This window comes from Python bivittatus, unplaced genomic scaffold (assembly GCF_059951505.1).
Source record: "Python bivittatus isolate LINGU-HERP-01145 unplaced genomic scaffold, Pbiv_v1 ctg000840_np1212, whole genome shotgun sequence".
NCBI lineage: Eukaryota > Metazoa > Chordata > Lepidosauria > Squamata > Pythonidae > Python > Python bivittatus.
Window position 1 is genome coordinate 24,924,520 of NW_028277113.1, and position 22,751 is coordinate 24,947,270.

The following is a 22,751-nucleotide window of genomic DNA, read 5'->3' on the forward strand; positions in this document are numbered from 1 at the left end:
AGTTTGTAGGAGATACTATCTGTTCATTGCTTTTCAGAGGAAACAAACGAAGGACTTCAATTCCCAGAATGCAAGGCGCCATCCTTCTCCATGGAGCTAAAAGCGTATTACAGTATAGGAGTAGAGCTCCGGCTTTCAGTTCGCGGGCTCAAGCGATAGGGAAAGCGCCTTTGGCGGGGCTCGATCATTTCGGCTAACGCAAAAGAAGAAAATGTGAGATCCCAACTGCGTGCGTTCTTTTTTTTTTTTTTTTAGTTCAAAACATAGAATAGCATCAAATAGCGCTGTGTCGGGCATATTGGTGTAGCTTCATAGCGCAACTTTCCCCAAACTGGACCCCGAAGCATTCAACCTAGTTTTTACTGAATGGAAATTGTCGTACGTTTAAGCCCAACACAGCTGGAAAGCACCACGTTGGAAAAATGCATCTTATCCTATGAATGGCATTTGAAATATTTATCGGTCATATCTCTGGCTTTTGTGAGATTTTCAAGTCACTAATGAGAACAGTTACCTTTCTCCCATAAATTAGGAAGCCATTATTGGAGGTATTTCTCCTACAAGTTCAACTGCAGTTGATTAACACATTCTGGGAAGGAGAGCTTGGGTTTGATAGTATTCTCTTAAATTGCTGTAAAGATGCATTTGCTATACAAAGTACAGAACCATTTATAAAGACCCCCCCCCCCTTCCAGTTCTATTGGACTACATGACTTCTCACTGCAATGAGGTGGGAAAATGATATCACTGAACAGTTCTACTTACAAAGCATTTTCTCACGTATAACCTTAGTTGTCAGCTACTTTTCATTCAAATTTCTTGTAAGCTTGACAAGCAAAAGACCAGAAAATGATTGTTCCACACTTTTCAGCCTACAGTCTGAAATGCGATGACATTGTGGGGGTTAGCAGGATAATCAATCCTCTATTAGTTTCTCTTTAGATACTGGGGATAAATATAAATGCAATTACCATAATTCCAAGCCTTTGCTTGAAAGGGCCTTTGATGTTTGAAAAAGAGCTGCCATGTAGCCCACTGTAGTAATTTGTGCAGGGTTGGTTTAAGTGGGCCATGGCATATGGCTGCACTGTGTCCAGAAAAGTAGGGATGCCTAAGCAGGCCAGCAGGCTGTAATGTGCTGTGAGTATTCCTGTTGCAGTGCCATGGCTGGTGTTTTTCCCCTAGCTTTTCTGCCATGCCCCAGTGACATTACCTTCATCTCAACCCTGTCCATGAGTGAGGCTTAACTCCTGCTTAGCTATATCAGTGTTAGGGTAGTGCAGTATTTCTCAGCCTCAACAACTTTAAGATGTGTGGACTTCAACTCCCAGAACTGGTGACTGGGGAATTCTGGGAGTTGAAGTACACATAAAGTTGCTGAGGTTGAGAAACCCTGGAGTAGTGTTTTTCCCCTTATTCCAACCAAAGGCAGCCTCACGATATGTAAGATCTGTTAGACTTTGTTACCGATTACTGTAAGTCAGTGACTGAGAACAGAGGCAAGAGGTAGGCATCAGCAATGGGGAAGCACACAATTTCTGCCAATTCAAGGACTGGTGAATCTAGCCTTTCAACTCAGCCACGGGGAAAGGCCGGTAAGTTTGTGTTTCTCAGTGGCTTGGGATGAGTCAAAAGCAACATCCTTGGTTTGGGGACTTGGTGCACTGCAGAAGAAGATGCTGAAAGGGCATATATGTTCCATGGTTGGGGATAGGCATAGTGTAGGTAGTAATCACAAATGAGAAATGTCTGAGGAATGATGCAGAAGACCACAGTATTAAGTATGCACAGTTCCACTTCATCCACCGGACCAGCACCTTACCACCCCCTTGTACTCACCACTCTGCCTTACTGGCGCAAACCATTAGATTTAAGAAGAAAATCACGTGCGCCCTTTCCCATTTGGCCCGTTCGCCACGCCCCTCGTCCACAGGGCCAAAAGGAAGCGGGGAAAGAGAGCGGCTCGAGGCAGGGTGTGTACGGACACCGGCGGAACGTTTCGACTTGGGATACTGGGGACTGGGGGCGGGGCGGTTTCGGCCTGTCGCTTGCAAAGCCGCCTCCCGAAGACGGTCTCTATGGCAACCGGACGCGGCTGGATTTTGAGGCAGCACAGCTTAGGCTTCTCGCGCTTGTCGATTGCCGCCGCTGCTCGGCACGGAATTCGCCCGCCGCCACCTCTCGTTGTCCCCCCCCCCGGAGATAGCTCCAGCGCAGTCAGCTCTCCAGCGGGAGACGGGTAACCCAAGCTCGCTTTCTCTGGGGGATCGGGGGCGCCTCAGGCGCGCCGCGTCTTTCTGCGGCCGAGTTGAAGGGGCGGTCTTACCACAGAGCAGCTTCCCGGGTGCCCGCCGCTCTTGCTTCCTTCCTCCCGGTCCCTGTGAAAAGGTCTCCCTTCACCGACGGGCGCCGCCAGCTTGTCCACTTTTCGTGGGACTGTGTTAAACAAGGCTTACCGCTCGGTGGGTGGGTGGGTGGGTGAAGGAGTGCCGTCTTAATCTTGATTCGCCTGGGGAGAACTTCATCTCTGAAGTTTCTGCTTGTTGCTAGTTTTAAACCGGCGGGTTGCTACGACACTCGGTTTCATGCATGGCTTTCTTTATTGTTTGGGTAAGGATAAGCTCCCAGAAATGTAAACTTTGGCTGTCCCAAGACTGTGCTCTAAAATATTTATTAAACTATTTATAGCCTGTACCAATCCTGGAGGACTCTGGGCAGTGTCTGCTGCATACAAGGCAGATAAATAAATAAAAATAAAAACGTCATCCGGAACCAGAGATAAATTCAGTATAGCTCCCCTTAAGCAGTCAGCTGGGCTCAAAATCTTATGGGAATAAAATTGTTTTAGGGTTTTTCCCCCCTGAAATATCAGGAAAGTGAGGGCTGTATTACTTTTGGAGGAAGAGTATTCCACCTTATGGGGGCCACCCTCCATGTACCTCACAAGGAGTAGGCCTTTTCTAGATGACTGGATCATACAAGCAGATTTGGCTGTGGTAAGGTATTGTGCGATACATCCTAGTGCTGCACTATTAAGAACTCTAAAAGTGGTAACCTTCATTTTGAATTGGGGCCAGACACCTACTGGCAATCAATGGAAAACCTTTAATATAAGAGTAATTCTACACTAGTAGGGTTGTCCTACCAGAGACTGGCTGCTGCGTTTTTAAAAATATTTTATTGCATTAAAAAAAAAAACAGAATAAGAAGAAATACAAAAAAATAGCACAGAGTAAATAACCAAGAGATTTACAAGCATTATAAGATTAAGAAAATTAAGTTCTCGAATAATGCTTAAATAACTTGTCCCATTTTAAAACTACAAATCATTATTAAAATCAGCACAGTATGAAATATAATCTAAAATGAAAAATTAGCAGGGATGGTATTGTGGTGGAGATCTGCAGCTAGTTGGTAAATTCTGGCTGGTGAAGTGTCTCCTGAAAAAGAAGATTGTAAGTTCTCCACTTGTACTCCAGACAGCTGCTCCTCATGAGTAGACTACAGGAACTCAGGTTTTTGTGGTCGACTTGTATATCAAGTGGCTGGAAGTTGAGGGATTTCAATCAAGCTCACAGCCGTAATGTGGCATATATGGACACTGAGCTTCATTTTTTAATCACTTTGAGACATTGTTATTAACTGCTTTTCAACTAATAAGAACCTTTGGAGCAACAAGTTTTTTTTAACACCAGGTGAATTTCCTGTAATCCTTAGCAAAAGAAGTTTTAGATACAAGTTTAAGGACGTAAAAAAAAAATTTTTTTTTGGAATAAACAGCAAAAGAGTGATTAGAATGTTGATTTTGAAAAGTTATTAATGGACTAAGGGTCCAGATGGATTTGAAATAAGATTTTGAAATTAATTATAAGAATCTTTCCTGTGGGAAAATACTGTTGTTTTGCATTATTAAAAAAAAAAAAAGGTACGATGGGACTTTGAAGGTTGGACACTAGAGGGAACCAGAAGGAACTAAAGATTACAATTAAAGGAGAAGAACACTGAAATTTGACTTACTAATACAGAAAGGAGCAAAATACATTGGTCATACTGAAGGATATTTGTGAACAGTGGACCCTGAAGATAATTTTAAGAGTGTCTGCCATTATAGATTGTGTTTAAAAAATGATATAGAAGAGGAACATGTTTTACTGGACAAGAGTGAATGATTTGAAAATTGTTTTAAGGATGACAGGCTATAAGAATGATACAGAAGATGCTACATTGGATATACAAATGAAACTGACTGATGTGTTAATCATTAAAAGGGATATACAAATAACAAACCGAAAGAGTGACCTGGATAATTTTTCTATACTGGATTTACAAAACCAACCCGTTAAAGTTTTGAAGGATTTTATGAGAAGAGACAAAGAAAAAATGAAAAGAAATCAAGTTCTAGGACATTATTTGAAGGGATTAAAGATCAAGATTGTTAAAAGTAAAAGGAAGGAATATAAAGTGGGTTTATTCAGGGTCAAAATGGATATGTTATCTCTGGTAACCCTTAATGGACTTTTACTGACCAGGACTGAACAATGAGGCTTTAAGGATTTTTTTATAGATAACGATGAGATATGAGGAGAAGAAGAGATTATTTGTTGTATTTTAAGAGAAGGTGATAAGTTACTAAAATTGTTTATACTCATGATGAAGGGGGAAGTGTCAGGTTTAGCCCAAAGAACTCCACGAGACAATGCAATACAGTTCTGTTGTGTTTATTAGCTTCCACCTCAAGACAGAAATCTCTCCAGACTGAACCTAAGTTCCCAAGCCAGCAAGCCACAACACTGTGAATTCCTTAGGATGGTGCCAGTCTCATCTTCTTAAACTTCCCATGCTCCTGTTGAGGGCTAAGGAAACGCTTATCTCCCTGAGTGTGGCCTTCATAACACCATTCCATCACAGGAAGTCATTTTTTAATGTATTTCCTTTCTTTTTCTTTACTATGTTCTTATTTTTTTCTTTCTTTTCTATTTTTTCGGCACTTTCTATTTTTTCTTTATTTTTTGTAGTTTGTATTAGTTTTTGTTTTTTTAGGTGTAATATTTAATAAAATTATTATTAAAAAAAGAGAAATCTATCCTGATTTAATAAATTGCTCATGGCTTAAATGTTAAAAGTTTATGGTAAGACAAACCCAGATTTGGGGTGTGGTACAATTGGATTAATAAGTGGTATTAACCATGGTTATTTTAGCCATGGTTGATTGCATAATACAAAACCATAAATGATACCATACAACTACAGTTATTGAATTTATATTGCTGCTTAGCATAATGTGTAAAATAAGTGTCCATTTTTATGCACTTTGTGTCACATAAAACTGAAGGAACAGATGAGGAACATTGTTCTCTATAAGAGGGCTGCCATCTTCTCTTTTGCTTTTCCTTTGTTGGCTTTTAACAGCATGTAACATGTAGAACTAGTAATTGTCCACCATTTATAATTCTGTAGAGAAAGCTTCACTAGGCTGTTGTTAAAGAAAAAGGGTTCCTGTTGTAAAATAATCAGGCTTTCAAATATGCAGCGGCCTGAAAATATTTTCTCAAAGCATAATAAGTCTTCATACTTGCGTCAAAATAGTTTTAAGATTAAGCATTTGTTTGTTTTTCTAGTACTGAGTCAGAATACTCAGCTATTATGCAGCTTTCTGAAATGAAAGAGATGCACAGTTGCTGGCAATTTAGGAAGTCCAATAAGTCAAAATCTGTAATCCATGTTGACAGGTAAGATGCATTTATTACTTCATAGCAACAGCTGAAAAACATTCATTCAGATATGTAAATCTCATTGGCATTATTCACACATAAAAGTAAACCAGGATTTAACTATTATAAATGGTTGAATAAGCCATAATGGTCTGGTTGTGCATACTATTCAACCATAATGGTTAAATTTTATGTATATTGCACATACTGCATTATGGTATAACAAGACTTATGTACAAGCTGTGTACAAAGCCAAAACCAACCAAACAAACAAAGCTACATTTATGACTTAGTTCAATGTGTGAAGTCAATCAGAGAATGAGGGAAAAAGTTAAATACAGCATCAGTATTTTTATTTAATCAGTTTTTAAGGCTACCCACTCATCAATAACTCTTTATACTTATTGTATTTGCTATTACTATCAGTAGAAGAATCTTGGACGAAAAGTACATTTTACCTTTTTTCATGTTTAAAGGTTCTTTTTTTGATGAAATTTGAATGATTGTAGAAGATTTAAACTGTCAGCTTGTCCCATAAAGAATACTGATCCAATCCAAAGAAAGGAAATAAGTTGTAATTAATAGGATGTGAGATTAATAATAATTAATATAGCTAGGAACTGAAATATTAATTTCTTTGTTTTAGAACCATTATTTGGTAGAAAATGTGAAATGAATTTAGTACATTACACTTTTTATATAGCATAGGAACAATTACAGTGGTATTTCAGAATAATTACAAAATTCTGCAGAATATTTGTGGTTTTATGCTTCTTCAGTGGCATTTTTGGATCTGAAATATTTGAAGCAAGCATCTTGAATCTGTTACTATCTTTGATGATATTTAGCTAGAAGTAAACAAGTGCACTTTTTATATAATCAATATTATATGAATATTTGGATTATGTATCTATAGTGAAATTTGGTCAGGATGTATGCAATGTTTTCCAAGGCTGCTATAATAATCTGTTCTAGAATTTAAAATCCTAACAACTATTTGTCTTTATTCTTATAATCATTGTCAAAATATCATTCAATAGTTTTTGGATAAACTTCTTTGATACAATCTACTATAGCTGAAAGAAAGGCCCTTGAAACAGAAGATTCAAAGTTACATTTTGTAATTTATATCAAGTGGGCATAAGAAATTTTCTGTGCTTTGAAGAACTGTTATCTTCAACTTCAACTTAAGTTTGTGTGCGACTATTGGCTTTTGAGATTTTTAGTTTGACTTAATGGAGTTGTAATGTGAATCTTTAGTTTTGTTTGTAAATTACATTTCGTAAAACTCACATTGCTAGTTGCTAATTTTACTCAAATGACTACATTATTTTCTCATCTTCATTCCCCAGCATACCATCAGAAATACTTTTGAAAATCTTTTCGTACTTAGATGTTGAGTCTCTACTGTGTATTGGCTGCGTGAACAAACTTTTTTATCATCTGTCCAATGACAAGTAAGGAATAGCATCGGACGTGGCTATAACATGATAGTAATCAGTATAATCTAAATTATAAGAACCTTTCAAATATGTGTCAGGGAAAAGGAAAGAAAGTGATTCCTTGTTTTTAATGTTTATATGAGACAATTTGATTGGGTAATATTTTAAGCTATGTATTCTGCCTCATTCACTGTACTGAGAACCCTTTTGGTTAAAAATGGAACTGCAAATTTGTTTGTTTGTTTGTTTGTTTATTTATTTATTTATTTATTTATTTATATGCCACCCATATCCCCCAGAGGGCAACTCTGGGGGGCTCACAATTAAAATCCAAAACAGTAAAAGCAATAAAAATATAAATATCCATAGTAAATTACCTAAAAATAATTCAATATAAAAAGACTATACAATTCAAGATGATGGGGGGGGAGCAGTATTGATTATCCCAACAGCCAATTCCAACAATGCAAGCCTCCATCAGGCCCCCAGGCCATCTGGCATAGCCATGTCTTCACACTTTTCCGGAAGGCCAGGAGAGTGGGGGCAGACCGGACCTCAGGTGATAAGCTGGGCAGGGCAGGGGCCACAGCAGAAAAGGCCAAGAGGCCTTTTCTAGATCACACCAGCTGAAGTTCCTTGACTAGTGGGGCCCGCAACATGCCCCTTCTGCTGGACTGTGGAGCGGGCTGACATAACGGGGGTGAGACGGCTTCTCAGATAACCTGGTCCTGTGCCATGAAGGGCTTTAAAGGTAATAACCAACAGCTTGAATTGGACTCAGAAGCAACCAGGCAACCAGTGCTGCTTGTGTATCAGAGGTGTTATATGTGCCCCCCAGGGGTGTTCAAAACTGTCCATGCCACTGCATTTTGCACCAGCTGTACCTTCCAGATACTGTTCAAGGGTAGCCCCATGTAGAATGCATTGCAGTAATCCAAATGGGAGGTGACCAGGGCACAAGTGATTGCATGGAGGGCCTCCTGATCCAGGAAGGGGTGTAACTGGCACATCACCCAGAGTTGTGCAAAGGCCCTCCTAGGCCATGACTGCCACCTCCTCTTCAAGCAGGAGTCATGAATCTAGGAGGACCCCCAGATTATGCATTGGGTCTGTCTGGGATAGTACAACTCCATCCAGAACCAAGGATAATGAGCTCCTAGATCTTGAGGCTCCCTGTACCCGCAGCCACTCCGTCTTACCAGGGTTCAGTTGAAGCCTCTTTCCCCCATTCAGGCCCCTACAGCTTCCAGGCACTGCAGAAGGGTAGCCACAGCTTCACTTAGGTCACCTGGGATGGAGATACATAGTTGAGTATCATCAACATACTGATGATACCTCATCCCATGGTGCTGGATGATCTCACCCAATGGTTTCACGTAGATGTTAAATAGTGACAACAGCACCGAACCATGAGGCACCCTACAAGGTAGGGGCTGCAGGTTGGGCTTCTCACTCCCTATCAACACCAATTGGGATTGGCTTTGGAGGAAGGAGCTGAACCAGCACAGAACTGTGCCTTCCAGCCTCAACTCCTGCAGCCAACCCAAAAGGATACCATGGTTGATGGTACTGAAAGCCTCCTAGAGGTCAAGAAGAGCAAGAAGGATGGATGCACTACCCCCATCCCGCTCTTGTCAGAGATCACCTAAAAGTGAGACCAATGCTGTTTCTGTCCCATAATTGGGCATGAAATCTGATTGAAAGGTATCCAGATAATCCGCTCCAGGATCCTTGGTAGCTGTCACGTGACCACCTTTTCCACAACCTTTCCTAAAAAGGGAAGGTGGGAAACTGGACAACAGTTGTCCAAAAGGGTGGGATCTAGCGAAGGTTTCTTGAGGAGGGGGTAGACCAGGGCCTCTTTGAAAAACGGGGAAACCCCCTCCTGCAAGGATGAATTGGCCACTGCCAGTACCCACCCCAGTGTCACCTCCCTGGTGGCTTTAACCAGTCAGGAGAGACAAGAATCTAAAGCACAGGTAGCTGCACTAACCACTCCAAGGACCCTGTCCACTTCCTCAGGTCCAACAGGATCAAACTGTTCCCAGATAACCAAGTAAGTCCACTCCCCAGGCATCTCCACTGGACCTGCATCACACTTAGCCTCCAACTGGGAATGGATCCAAGCGATTTTATCCGTCAGGTGTTTGGCAGATTCCTCTGTGCGGCCCTGTAGATGGTCCTCTGAACCCTCCTTACCCTCTGGATGCAATAAAAGCAGAGAAATAATGGCGTTTCGTTGCCCTTACTGCCATGAGGTAGGCCTTAATAGCGGTTCTAACCCATGTTCAGTCAGACTTATCCTTTGTTTTCTGCCAGTGGGACTCTAGACGTCTCCTGGCCCTTTTCAGCACCCTTAACTCCTCTGTAAACCATGAGGATTGCCGGGGGTGATGGACCAAGAAAGGATGCATAGGTGCAATCCTGTCTAAGGCCCTGGCCTCCTCCTTATTCCAGGCTGCATCCAGGGCCTCCGCCGGATTGCGCAGCAAGTCCTCAGGAACAACTCCCAGCTCCCTTTTGAACCCTTGGTGATCCATCACTCACCGGGGGCAGACCATTTGAATAGGTTCCCCTGTGGAGGGGGAAGGGTAGCATAAAAGAATCTCAAGGCCCCCAGGGAGTGGTCTGACCATGACAAAGCGGACAATGCCAAATCCCCCACTACATCATTTTGCCACTGCTCCAACATGAAAACCATGTCCGGAGTGTTACCACTGTCCCAATTTGGGCCATGGATGACCTGGGATAGGCCCAAGGCTGCCATGGTGGCCATGAATTCCCGAACTGCCTCTGGGGCCAATCCCAGGGACAGCAGATTAAAGTCTCCCAGGACCATAGGCCACTGCCAACCCCAAGATGGCCTCCAGCAGCTCAGGCAGGGAGGTTGCTATGCAGCAGGGAGGCTGGTACAGAAGCAAAAGTCCCAACTGATCCTGCGAGCTGTCTTCAGGATTAGGGTCTCACAACCAGCAACTTGTAGAGCAGAGTCTCTGAAGGCTAGCAGAGATTCCCGGATGACAACTGCCACCCTCCCCCCTACCCTATGGTCTTGGCTAGTGCCAAACCAACCCTGTTGGACACATTTCCGAAAGGGGAACACCCCCATCTGGTGTCAGCCGGATCTTGGTAATGGATGCCAGGTTGGCTTGCTCCTCCCCAATAAGGTCATGAATAAGGAGGGGCCTTATTGACTGACCTGGCATACAGCAGCAGCAGCTGAAACCCCGGGCCTCTGCAGGTCTGCTGACTAGGGTCTGGGCTTGAGCTCAGAGGGCTGGAAAACGCCACCAATATTACATGTCGGGGGTATCTTCCGCTGAAATGGACTGCCTTTTATAAATATAAATTATATAAATATTACAGTTGTTCCGTTATATAAATATAACAACATATGCATACGAAGTCCTGTAGTTACTTTATATATATATGTATACGTATATGTACTATATATGTATATACTGTATATATTAGTATTCTTTTTACAAACATATTAATTAATAAGCACTATTGGTGCTTAATTTTGATTTTTTTTTTAAAGATGGTCAGTAGTATCTTATTCTCACTAAGTTTCTGCTAGTTATGAAATGGTATTTATTTTTTAAGACATGAAAAACAACTTACTGTATTGATTTCTTGCTATTCTGAGGCTTTTTAGAAAAATATCATGGGATAAAAAATGGATAAATAACATGATAACATTCATCCTTTGGCAATCACATTTAATTTTTCAACACTAATTGAAAAATAAAGCTAAATAAGGAGTAGAAATTAAGAAATTAACAAGTAATAGTGTAGACTCATTAGTGAAATTATTGCCATTGGTTTCATTAAAACTTGGATTTGTTGAATGCTGTGCTGCTAAATGTTTAAGAATCAGCTCTGCTGGCTTCATTATTGCCTCTGTAACAGCTGATCAGTGCACTCACCTCTGCTGTCAACCAGGTTGCAAAATTCCAGAAAATTTAACAATTGGCTCTTGTGAGCACGTGCAAGCTGATTCCAGCACACTACTGATTTTGTCCCACCCACATCTTTAAATGAAATCTTCCCTATGTTAAATTCAATATATGATTGAATCCCATTAGTCTAAACATTGGCTTATTTTTAAATTTTGTTCTGTAATGATTTCAGTCATTTTATTTGTAATGATTTTGTCATAATATTTGTGTTTGTGTGTGTGTGTTTTCAATAGTGTTATCTGGTCCAAAATATACTCTAAGTCTTTTCTACCTAAAAGAAAAAAATGGAGGACCAAATCTGTCCAGGAAACAGACTGCATGTCTCTGAGCTTTCTGGAATTGCAAGATTCCAGGTCAAGATACTGGAAGAGAGAATACATTATGAAAAAAATAGCTGCTCAAAGATCCAATATAATTCAGCTTCTTAAGCCAATAAACACTTACACTGGTCTTCCACTTAAAACCAAAGAAGCTATCAAGTAAGCAATGTTAATTAAATGTGATTTTAATAAAATGCTATATTTAATGACTTTGTATTTCACTTATAGATTACTGATAATTAGGAGAATGTATGGAAGTTCTTAATTTCTGGTTAATATTTAGTTGTGAGATAGAAAATACAAATTCATAAAGTTGATTAACATAGCTTGTTAGATATATGTAGATCTTGTTGAAGAGAGACTGTCTTGCTGGGGAAACAAAATATTTTTTAAAAAAGAAAATATCAAAACACGTCCTTGGAATTTCCAGACATAATGATCATTGTTAAACATTTCTATAAGCTGTGCCCATATTTAAAGAGACAGTCTAAAGCCTTCAACACTTCTTTTGCTTTTCCAATCACAGAATCTCTGGTCTGAGATGGGTAATCTTACTAAAAGACAGAAATGGAAAGGAACATGGAATGGATCAGGCAGACATTTCTTTTAATGAAACATCTGTTACTGTATATTGGTATAGTAATAGATGGCCTCTCTTAGATACTTTGTCAACTTTGCAGTTATTTGGAGTGACGCCAGTACTTCTGGGTGAGAATAAAGTGCATAATAAAAATGGGTAAGTTAATTTAAAAGTAGCTCTTTACGTTGTGCTTTTGTGGTTAGAATTTTAATTTACTAGTATAGTATATTGTAAATGCATTTGAACTTATGTGAACAACAACACTGTAGTGAAAATCAGTAGAATGCCATTTCAGACTGATTAATGTCCTGATTGTTATTTTTAGCTAGGGCAGAAAGAAGGGAAGCGAAAATATGTGCAGATGCAGCCTCCTATGGCAGCAGTGTGGTGATTCTTTCTGTATTCAAGGAAGTATCATCAATGACTAATTTCTGTATGTTTCTTGTCTCACTATTCAGTGTTTATACAGAGATGTGAAGAGACAGTGTTGACCTTAAATAATGAGAAAGTTGTTTTCCCTTCCATAATAGTCCCACAATAGAAAGCTATTGTGATGTATTGAAGAAGGGGTTGGATTAAGAGCAGGGAGAATAGTTCTAGTTTACCCTCAGCCTCAGAAGATCTCAGGCTGACTTTGGGCCAATTACTGTCTCCTGTCTCTCAGCCTAACCTATCTCCTGGGATGGTTGTTGTTGGAAAATGGAAGGAGAGAGTGCTATATATGTCACCTTGAGTCGTATGAAAGGTGGGATGTAAATAAATAAAAAAAAAATAGTTATAGTGCTGTGCTTATAATCTGATTGAAAATCAATGGACTTGCAACTGTTTTTAGTTTACCTTGTTGCTAGTAATTGCACATTGAGAAGTTGAAAAGTTGTTGAACTTCAGTTACTAACAGTGTAACTGTTTAACAACAGTGTAACAACATTCTGTGCTTAACTAATGTAATGTCTTTGAAGCCCATGGCAACGTTCTTTAATTTCTGAATATGAGTTGGCTAACCTGACTGAAAATGCAAAAAAGATTGGTTGTGATGCGCTTGTTGAACTCTACCATTTTGACCAAGGGCTCATGCTGGGACTTTGGAAGGTAAGATTGTTTTCTCAATAGGCAACTTTTTTTTTTTTGTAAATGCTTACTTTATCTGCTCATTCACAGCAATTAAATTGGTATGTTAATGTAGCTAATGCTGAATGACAGAATTGTTTGTGTTAATGTTTGCTGACTTGTTCTATTTTTTTAATTACCATAAGACTAATTATTTAATTTTGCTGACTACAAATGATTTCGTTCTTGCTTTATTCACTGGATACGTTTATATCCATTTGTACACTTGTCTGAGTAAGGGAGGCATGCTGTGTATCCTATGAAGCTAAGGATCAGGACATTTGCCTTTTCTGTGGCTTGTCACAAGTGGAAAGATGATCCATTCCTGTTAACATTTAGAAGGGAAGTGAGAACAGTCCTTTTTTGATGGGTCTTTGGATGTAACTTTTTAAGGATGCTGTTGCCATATGCCAGTAGGGATTATTGTTATTTTTATTCTTTAATGGGTTTATGTTTTCTGGTGTTTTATATAAGGGAGCTGCTGTAATTGGGGTGATATAGAAATTATGTAAAATAAATAAATGTTGGGATTACTGTGGGTTGATAAGAATCCCAAGAACTCATAGAAGATATCCACAAACTTTATTTTGTCCACAAGTAAACTTCCATTCTGGAGATAATTATTTCTTGTTTGATTATTCCTGCTTCTGTGTGCCTTTTATTTTCATCCTCTTATGAATAGGGATGAAATCCTTCTACAAATCAGAATGAATGTAAAACAAGCTTCTATTTTGTGTGGTATTTTTCAGCTAAGGAAGATTTATTTATCTATGGTCCAAGACCAATATTACAACATGTCAAATATAAAACGATATAAACTAAACATAGAACGAAAAGCTTGAAGCAGTTACTAGTATAAGGGAGGCACTGGATGATTTCTGCAAGCCATGGCTATTGTTAAAAATTTAGGAACCTCATTGGAAACAGCTGAACTTTGACAGCTTAGGAGAAAAACAACTTCCTGCTTAGAGGAGCAATTAACATTTCTAATAATTGGTGTTATGAGTTTTGTCTTCCATTTGTTGTACTGAGGACATTCTAGCTGTATATGTGAAACAGATCCTGTTTCTGTATCGGAACATATAGAAGTACAATTTTCATAGGAGATACTGATGTATCAGCTGTTGCCTTTATAAGTTATTTATTTATTTATTTATTTATTTATTTATTTATTTAATTTCTATTGCTGCCCATCTTAGCCAAGTGACTCTGGGTGGGGAACAATTCTAAAAACAAAAAGAATTAAAAACAATACAAAAATAAATATACACAGCAGCCAAGAAAATTGTCATAATAATTATCAGTGTAGCCAAGAGACAGGGCCCTTAACACATTCGAGGCCCCAGGCCTGAGTACATAGCCAGGTCTTTAAAGCCTTACAAAAAGCCAACAGGGTTGGGGCCATCCTAATCTCTGAATGGAGGATGTTCCAAAGAGCAGGGGCTACAGCAGAAAAGGCACGTCTCCTGGTCCCTGCCAGCCGACATTCCTTGGCTGACCTGCAGCATGCCCAACTTGCTGGACTGAATTGGATGGGTAGGAACTATTGGGAAAAGAGATTCCCTCAGGTAACCTGGGGCCCAAGCTATGCAGGGCTTTAAAGGTGACAACCAGCACCTTGAATTGCACCTGGAAACACACCGGCAACCAGTGCAGCTCACGCAGTAGTGGTGTTATATGTGTTGCATATCTGACACCATTTACTACCTGTGCAGCTACATTCTGTACCAGTTGAAGCTCTGAATGCTCTTCAAGGGCATCCACATGTTGTGTGTGTTGCAGTAGTCCAAGCAAGAGGTTACAAAGGCATGGGTGACTGTGAGTAGAGCTTCCTGATCCAGGAATGGATGCAACTGACACACCACCCGGAGGTGTGCAAAGGCCCTCCTGGCCATGGCTGCCACCTGCTCTTTGAGCAGGAGTCATGAGTCCATGAGGGTACCAGGTCTGTCTGGGGCAGTGCTACTGCATCCAGTACCAAAGATGGAAAAGCTTTGTCTCTAGAAAGTCCAAATACCCAGAGCCACTCAATCTTACTTGGGTTGAGTCAGCCATTGTGCCCCATCCAGACCCTTACAGGCTTCAGGCACTGGGACAGGACATCCACAGCATCACTCAGAGGGCCTGGGGTAGAGATATAAAGCTGGATATCATCAGCATATTGATGATACCTCACCCCAAACTGATGGATCACCTCACCCAGCAGCCTCATGTAGATGTTAAACAGGAGAGGCAAGAGAACTGAGCCCTGAGGCACCCCACAAAATAGGGGCTGCGGGCTAGATCTCTCCCCACATCAACACTGACTTGAACCAACCCCGGAGGAAAGAGGAGAACCAGCACAACACAGTGCCGCCCACTCCCAACTCCTGAAGTCGGTCCAGAAGGATACCATGATGGATGGTATTAAAAGCCACTGAGAGGTCAAGAAGACCAAGGATGGATGCATTACCCCCATCCCACTCCCACCAGAGGTCATCCAAGAGCATGGTCAGTGCTGTCTCAGTCCCAATCCCTGGCCTGAACCCTGACTGAAAGGGGTCCAGATAATCGGCTTCATGCAGGATCCTCTGAAGCTTCCATGTGACCACTCTCCGCAACCTTCCCTAAAAAAGGAAGGTTGGAAACTGGACAAAAACTGTCCAGGTTGGTTGGGTCAAGCAATAGCCCCCTGAGCAGGGGGTGCACCACTGCCTCCTTGAGTGCCTGTGGAACCACCCCCTCTCTCAAGGAGGAATTAACCACAACTCAGACCCAATCATGTATCGCCTCCTGTGCAGTTTTAACAAGCCAGTAGGGATATGGATCTAACACACGTGGCCAAACTAGCAGCTGCAAGAGACCTGTCCACTTCCTCAGGTTCAACGGGCTCAAATTCCCCCCAGATAACCATACAAGACTTAGCTCCCATAAGCTCCACAGACTCTGCCTTAAGGCTGGAGTCCAACGTAGAGTGAATATGAGCGACTTTATCCTCTAGATGTACAGCATATTCCTCACAGTGACCCTGTAGGTGAGCCTCAGTATAATTCCCTCCAAGGAGGGACTGAGTCATCTGAAATAGGGCTGCTGGGTGACTATCCATGGATGCAATAAGGGTGGGGAAATACCGTATTTTTCCGACTATAAGACGATACTTTTTTCTAAAATCCTTACCCTAAAAACTGAAGGGCGTCTTATTCAAGGAAGTCAGCCGAGAATCGCGCGGTTCCAAACTGCCCATACTTTGTTTCGGCAGAGAGGCTTCCTCCTATTGCTAGCCTCCAATCACGAGTGAAATAGCTTGTCTCCCAAACAGACTTCCTCCAATCACGAGCCTGATGTAACTGACGTCAGCTGATGCTGAACAAACCAATTGAAGGAAGGCTGATTGCAGAGACAAGCTATCTGCAGTTTCACTCGTGCTTGAATGGAATCAGTTATGCAAAAGAGCCTGGAAATAGAGCTGCAGAGAGACAGCTTGGACCTCCTCCCACCGAGTGTATCAGGTAAATGTTAACTAATTACTAAATAAAAATGTGTTCTGCACTATCTTTAAAATATTGATTTTTTAATTTTGGGCTGGAAAAATGGGGGTCATCTTGTACTGTACATGGGGGCATCTTATTGTCAGAAAAATATGGTAATTACATTTCACCGCTCTTATCGCCATGAGATAGGCTCTGATAGTGGCTCTAGCTCATGTTCAGTCATCTTTGCTCCTCGTCTTTCACCAGCGGCACTCTAGGCATCTCTTAGCCCTTTTAAATTCCCTCAGCTCTTCTGTATACCACGGAGTGTGTTGAGAACCATAAGCATTGAGAGGCTGCTCAGGCATCATCCAATCCAAAGTTGCAGCTGCTCTACCTTTCCAAGTGGCCATCAAGGCCTTAATCAGACCAAGGAGCAGACTTTCAGGAACAACCCCAAGGTCCCTCTGGAACCCAGTCAGGTCTATTAGTTGCCTGGGGCAGGCCAATCTAACAGGCCCAACCTCCCTGTGGAGGGTGGTAGTGCCAGACGGTTGGAGGCTCATCAGGGAATGATCTGTCCATGGCAGGAAAGAAACTAATATCTCCCCCAAATCCAGAACACTTTGCCACTGCCCCAACAGAAAAACCAGGGCAGGTATATTACCACTATTATGTGTTGGGCTCTGGATGACTGGTGGCCATGAACTCCTGAGCTATCTCTGACCCTACACCCAGGCAAGGCAAATTAAAGTCCCCAAGACCATGAGGCTGGGGAACTCCACCACCAACTCAGCCATGGAGTCAAGGAGCTCAGGCAGGGAGGTTGCTACACAGCAGAGAGGCTGGTACAATAGCAACAGTCCCAGCTGATCCCTCTTAGTGCCCAACTTAATAAAGAGTGTCTCACACCCAGCAATTGGAGGAGCAGAGCCCCTGGATGCCTCCCAGTTATCTTGGATGACCACTGCCACCCCTTCTCCCCTCCCCTGGGGTCTTGGCTGGTGCCATATCCAAAAACTGGCTGGGCATATCTCAGAGGGGAGCCCCCCTCCTGCTCCTGTCCCCACCTGGTCTCATTAATGCACGCCAGATTGGCATTTTCATCAACAGTTAAATTGTGAATAAGAATGGTCTTATTACAGACTGACCTGGCATTCACCAGCAGCAGCTGACAACCCAGGGCCTTGAAAATCTACATCTGGGCCCTGGGAGTGAGTTTGGGGGGCTGGAATGCACCATAGGAACAATATACCTGTGGCTCGATCCCTGCTGGCAGCCCGCCTCCCATCATATTTCCCCCTACCTGTCACTACTGGGAATTTATAATCTGCCCTCATCTCTTCAGAGCCCTCCCCACTCCCCTGTCCATAAATGTCCATGTCCCAGGCTGTAGCCCCCACTCCACATACACAGTCCCCAACCAACCAACCAACCAACCAACCAACCAACCAACCAACCAACCAACCAAAGGGCTCCCTAATAATAGAGGCACTTTTGCATAGCAGTCATTGCCTCTACACATTCAAGGGCCTACTTCAACCGTCCCATATATCAATCTCACAATACCTTCAGTCAATCTTCTCTCACTAGACTGCTGAGGCACCTAATCATACAAACCCATTGATCCAAAAGCCTCTCCCTTACCTGGCTCTCACCCGTGGGGGGTAGGTAGAATCAATCACAATCAAAAGCCCTTCTACTGGATGTTAAGTCCAATTCTCAGTCCAGTCCACTCAGCAGATCTTGGATCTCACTGACTACTATTAAATTAACCTGCATGGAAATGATTGTCACAATGCCTTCCAACTCCAACTAGAGCGGAGACCAAATGTAGTGTAGGAGGAAAGAACTGCAGCCACAGGGCCCCGGCAGCCACAACCAGCCTAATTTGGCCCTGCATCCGCTATAGCAAAATCCTCATGTCACATGACCAAGATGAATAAGTAGCCCTCATCCGTGCCCCCAGCAGTCCTGTCTATCTCATTCCACTGCCCAGTCTTCGTTGCAAACTGATAGAGGCTTTTTCGTTGTTGGCACTGGCCTCCTTCCCCCTGCTATGTCACCAATCTCCACCAAATGCCCGAAATACCTCCTCCGCAAGGCAGTCGACCCATAGACCCAGCAGCCCAATAATCCAACCACCAGTGCCGTCGGCTCCAATCTAGCCACCACCGGCTCCAGTTCCCCGAGACTGGTGCTCCATGTCCAAACAAGTGAATGGGCCTCCAACGCCACACACACCACTGTCTCTAGCTGCTGGACAAAAGATATAAGTTGCATGGGCAAGATAATAAACCAGTTTTGTTCAGCCTGGTCAGGAGACGATCTCAAAAGGTTCAGCCACAACTCAGTCAAAAACAACAAACCTCCAACCATCTGTATCATGCTGAAAACCTACCAACAGCACCTTCTCAGACTATATGTACAACGTGGCGCCAAGATTGGAGAAAAAAAACTAATTTTCTAATTCGCGCCAAAGTGAAGAGGCTTCTGTGTGAAACATATGAGTATCTGAGAATGGAGCAGAGGAAAGTGACAACTGAACTGGAGTACAAATTTGATGAAATTTGATGCAATAGAATATGTATTAAGTAATCTGGGTAATTGATAATTTACTGATAAATGTAACATTAGCATGTGGATAGTCCTACATTTTTGGTACTGGGAGAAATACTAATTCAGAGACAATCTTAAATTATTGTTTATATTTGAAATGAATAAAATTGCTCACTCCTCTTGCTATTGCTTTGCAATTGTGGAATAACGAAGAGTGTAACTTCATATTGTTTAATATGGATTAAATTAAAAGGGCAATAGGAAATTAGCACAAAGAACTGATATTTATAATTCTGGCTTTTCTTTGTAGATAGCAATTAACCACTTAAAATGGTTTCTGTTTCTCTTTTATGGGCTTTTTCTTTATGTACAGAAATTCAGATTCAGCCAAAATCCAAATTTTGAGGTGAAGCAGAATAATTGCAGAAGAGATTTTTCATTAGCCAAAATCACATATGTTTTATTTCAGATGTCGCCATCCAGAAAGCTCTGATCTGTTCCTTTTCAGCTTTGGTATGCTGTAAATTGTATTTCTGTGATTGCTGCACCAAAAATAAACCTTTGGCATTTTATATAAAATGTCACAGTCAGGAGGGAGAATATTGGATTTAGTGATTAAAATGTCTGCTTCAAATCATTGTGAACTTTGAGATATAGTGATACAATTAGATTACATTACTAACTTTACTCTCAAAGTATTGGATTTCTGGTGAGATTTTGTGTCAGGGTATCCTTAGTTATGTAAATTGCTCCATGCCATTATCTTGTTGACCAGTCTCTAGTCTTGAGCATTCTCTGAGCTGTACGAGCTAACTGATTTATTTTATGGAAAGGTTTAGTACATTCATCCCTACCCCAACCATGATAATTGGCTCTACTGCATTCAGGAGGAGGAATTATCATCTCTGTCTGAAATGTGGAATAGGTAATTGCTGGAAAAGGAGCTCTTGCAGTTCCAAACAACTTAAATAGTTTATAAAGGTGAGTAGCTCAAAAATCCCTGCACCAGTTTCATAACATGTCACCATAAATTCTAAGTTGCTGAAAATTTCATTGCATTCTTCTGAAAACCATGAGCAAACAGAGCCCCACTTTTCCAAAGCTCTGTAGGATCAAGTATGATCTGATTATCCATGAAATAACCTGGACTAGGTTGGCTTATTTTTGGAACTTTGTTTCAGATGATTAAAGAAGATGAGGTAGTCTCTGTGTGCTCTTATTTTTAAATTATCAGATATAATATTAAAATATCAGAGATACATTATGATCACACAAGAACAGAAAGACACCTTTTTTGTTGTTGTCGTAAATGGATTTTGCTTATCAAAGACCTTTCAGAAAAGTAAATACTTTAATCCTGAAAGGTATGCTATCTGCAATTATTTTTTAGAAAAGTGAGATTGCTTTTGTTATGGCAAGTCTTCATTACCACCAGCTCATTGAAAGAAGCACTCTTGGTTCTGCTACAGTGTAAGTACTGGTTTTACTGGTTTTAAGAGAGATGCTCATATTGCTCCTCCTCAGACCTGAACAGGAAGATATGTTCTAGGATACAGTATTTGTTTTGGTAGTATCACTTTTCTAAATGTTCATAGAGTATAATCCTAACTCTCCCCTTGGTATTGATGGCTGGAGAAATTAGAATAGCAGATTAGTATCTCTGCAATTACCCAGGGAGAGGTCCACAGCATATCCAAATATAAAAGCAAAGGCCTTAAAGATGTTCTGTGGGAACATGAAAAAACTGTTTTAAGATTGAACCCTACTTTGTTTTCTCAGATTGAGTTAATCCAGACCCCAAAGCTATGTACTCTTTGAACAAATGTAGTTAATTTGTCTTCAGTTCTTTTCTGGGCATACATCTGTGTGTGTGACACACAATAGATAGCACTGTTCAGCTAGTGCTAATGCAACTGCTAAGTCATGCTAAGTTGTGGGAAGTGAAATGGGATTTGAGTTCTTATATCACAGGACAACAATTTAATAAACTTTATGCTGCCTGACTCTTAATGACTTTCACATTTTCTAGAAGTATCTTTTCCTTTGAATGGGAACTACTTCTTGCTCTTGGAAATACTTTCTTACAATTTAGAATGTATAGAAAGAGTGATCAAATAACTCTAACATATATAACCAAAAAATTTCAGACAACTGCATGTTGTGTACCTAATGTGCTTTGAAGGCTAGCTTATCATGGGATAAAATTATATAAACAGTTTATATAAGCTGTTTGTGCAACCCTAACATAGGATATATGTTTATAGGATATATAAACAGAATGAGACATTGCCAGTTTCAGTTAAACATGCTTGAAATCACCTAAAGAGATTCATTTTATATATTTAAATTAATAGTTTAATTTCTAAAGACTGCTCAGATGATAACCCAGTATAAACTGAAATACTTGAGAGCTAAAAGTAGCTCTGAGAAATTGGACTGAAAGCCTATCTCTTCTCCGTGTGCATAGTTCATGATTTAGCATTTTATGTATTCATTATAATTTTATACACTATGCATGCAGTCCCCTCCATCTATTCTTTTTCTTTCAGGAGACATTATGCAGCCCCCATTAAGGCTATCCCAGATGATATTGACCCAGAATATGGCATGCATGGCTATCAGCTGCACATTGACCTACAGAATAGAGGAAATACTTATATATGTAGTACATTTCGCAGTTTGTTTTGTAAAAAAGGTACTACTTGGACTGCAGATCTACTAATGTTTCTTTTTGCATGGCTTTTAAACCGTAATTTTCAGGGGAATAAGCATGAATCCTCAATAAATCTCAGTACTGCAAAAGTGCAGTATTTTTTTTAAATGATTTTCTTTGGTAGATTTTCCACTTCCGTATAGAGCAAAGTTAAAACATCTACAGTGGAACAATAAAGGAAAGTGTGCGTGTGTTTATTTAATCCTGGTCTTCTGTCTAAAGATTTACTGGGGTGGCTTACAAAAAAAAATGTTCCTGAGTTGAAGCTTACAATCTGGAAAGGCATGGCATGTAAGAAAATGAAGAAAAATATAATGTAAATGTAAATATTGTAACACAACTTAGCACTAATCCTGAAGAATTTTATGGTTCCTATTAGGGCCTGCTTTGATGGTACAGGCCCAAATCTTTAAGAATATTTATGAAAACATATATTTTGAATAAAGATTATTATTCAGTTTGACTTCTAAAAGCCTTTAATGTAATTCCCCATCAAAAACACCTAAAGCTTTGAGTAGCTACAGTAGAGGAGCACAAAAATGAATGTGTATTCATACTGATACCGTGGGGCAAAAAAGTATTTAGTCAGCCACCAATTGTGCAAGTTCTCCCACTTAAAAAGATGAGAGAGGCCTGTAATTTTCATCATAGGTATTCCTTAACTATGAGAGACAAAATGAGAAAAAAAATCCAGAAAATCACATTGTCTGATTTTTAAAGAATTTATTTGCAAATCATGGTGGAAAATAAGTATTTGGTCACCTACAAACAAGCAAGATGTCTGGCTCTCACAGACCTGTAACTACTTCTTTAAGAGGCTCCTCTGTCCTCCACTCGTTACCTGTAGTAATGGCACCTGTTTGACCTTGTTATCAGTATAAAAGACACCTGTCCACAACCTCAAACAG

The 22,751-nt window shown here is 40.7% G+C and overlaps 1 protein-coding gene across 4 annotated transcripts in view; it reads left to right on the plus strand.

Annotated features, from left to right (window-relative positions):
- The first annotated feature begins 1,732 nt into the window (after positions 1–1,732).
- The window catches only part of FBXO15 (F-box protein 15), an 81,798-nt gene continuing 60,779 nt past the window's right edge, over positions 1,733–22,751 (plus strand). For 3 of the 4 annotated variants that reach the window (XR_015793913.1, XM_088130573.1, XM_088130574.1), the window contains exons 1-8: positions 1,733–2,239; positions 5,619–5,729; positions 7,064–7,168; positions 11,349–11,594; positions 11,962–12,171; positions 12,975–13,104; positions 20,521–20,600; positions 21,680–21,825. Coding sequence is in view for 3 of the 4 variants with exons in the window: in XM_088130573.1 (XP_087986699.1) it covers positions 2,079–2,239; positions 5,619–5,729; positions 7,064–7,168; positions 11,349–11,594; positions 11,962–12,171; positions 12,975–13,104; positions 20,521–20,600; positions 21,680–21,825 (1,189 nt within the window). In the remaining variant the exon portion in view is untranslated. The remainder of the gene's footprint in view (positions 2,240–5,618; positions 5,730–7,063; positions 7,169–11,348; positions 11,595–11,961; positions 12,172–12,974; positions 13,105–20,520; positions 20,601–21,679; positions 21,826–22,751) is intronic. The other variant, XM_025173483.2, reaches the window with a different exon arrangement.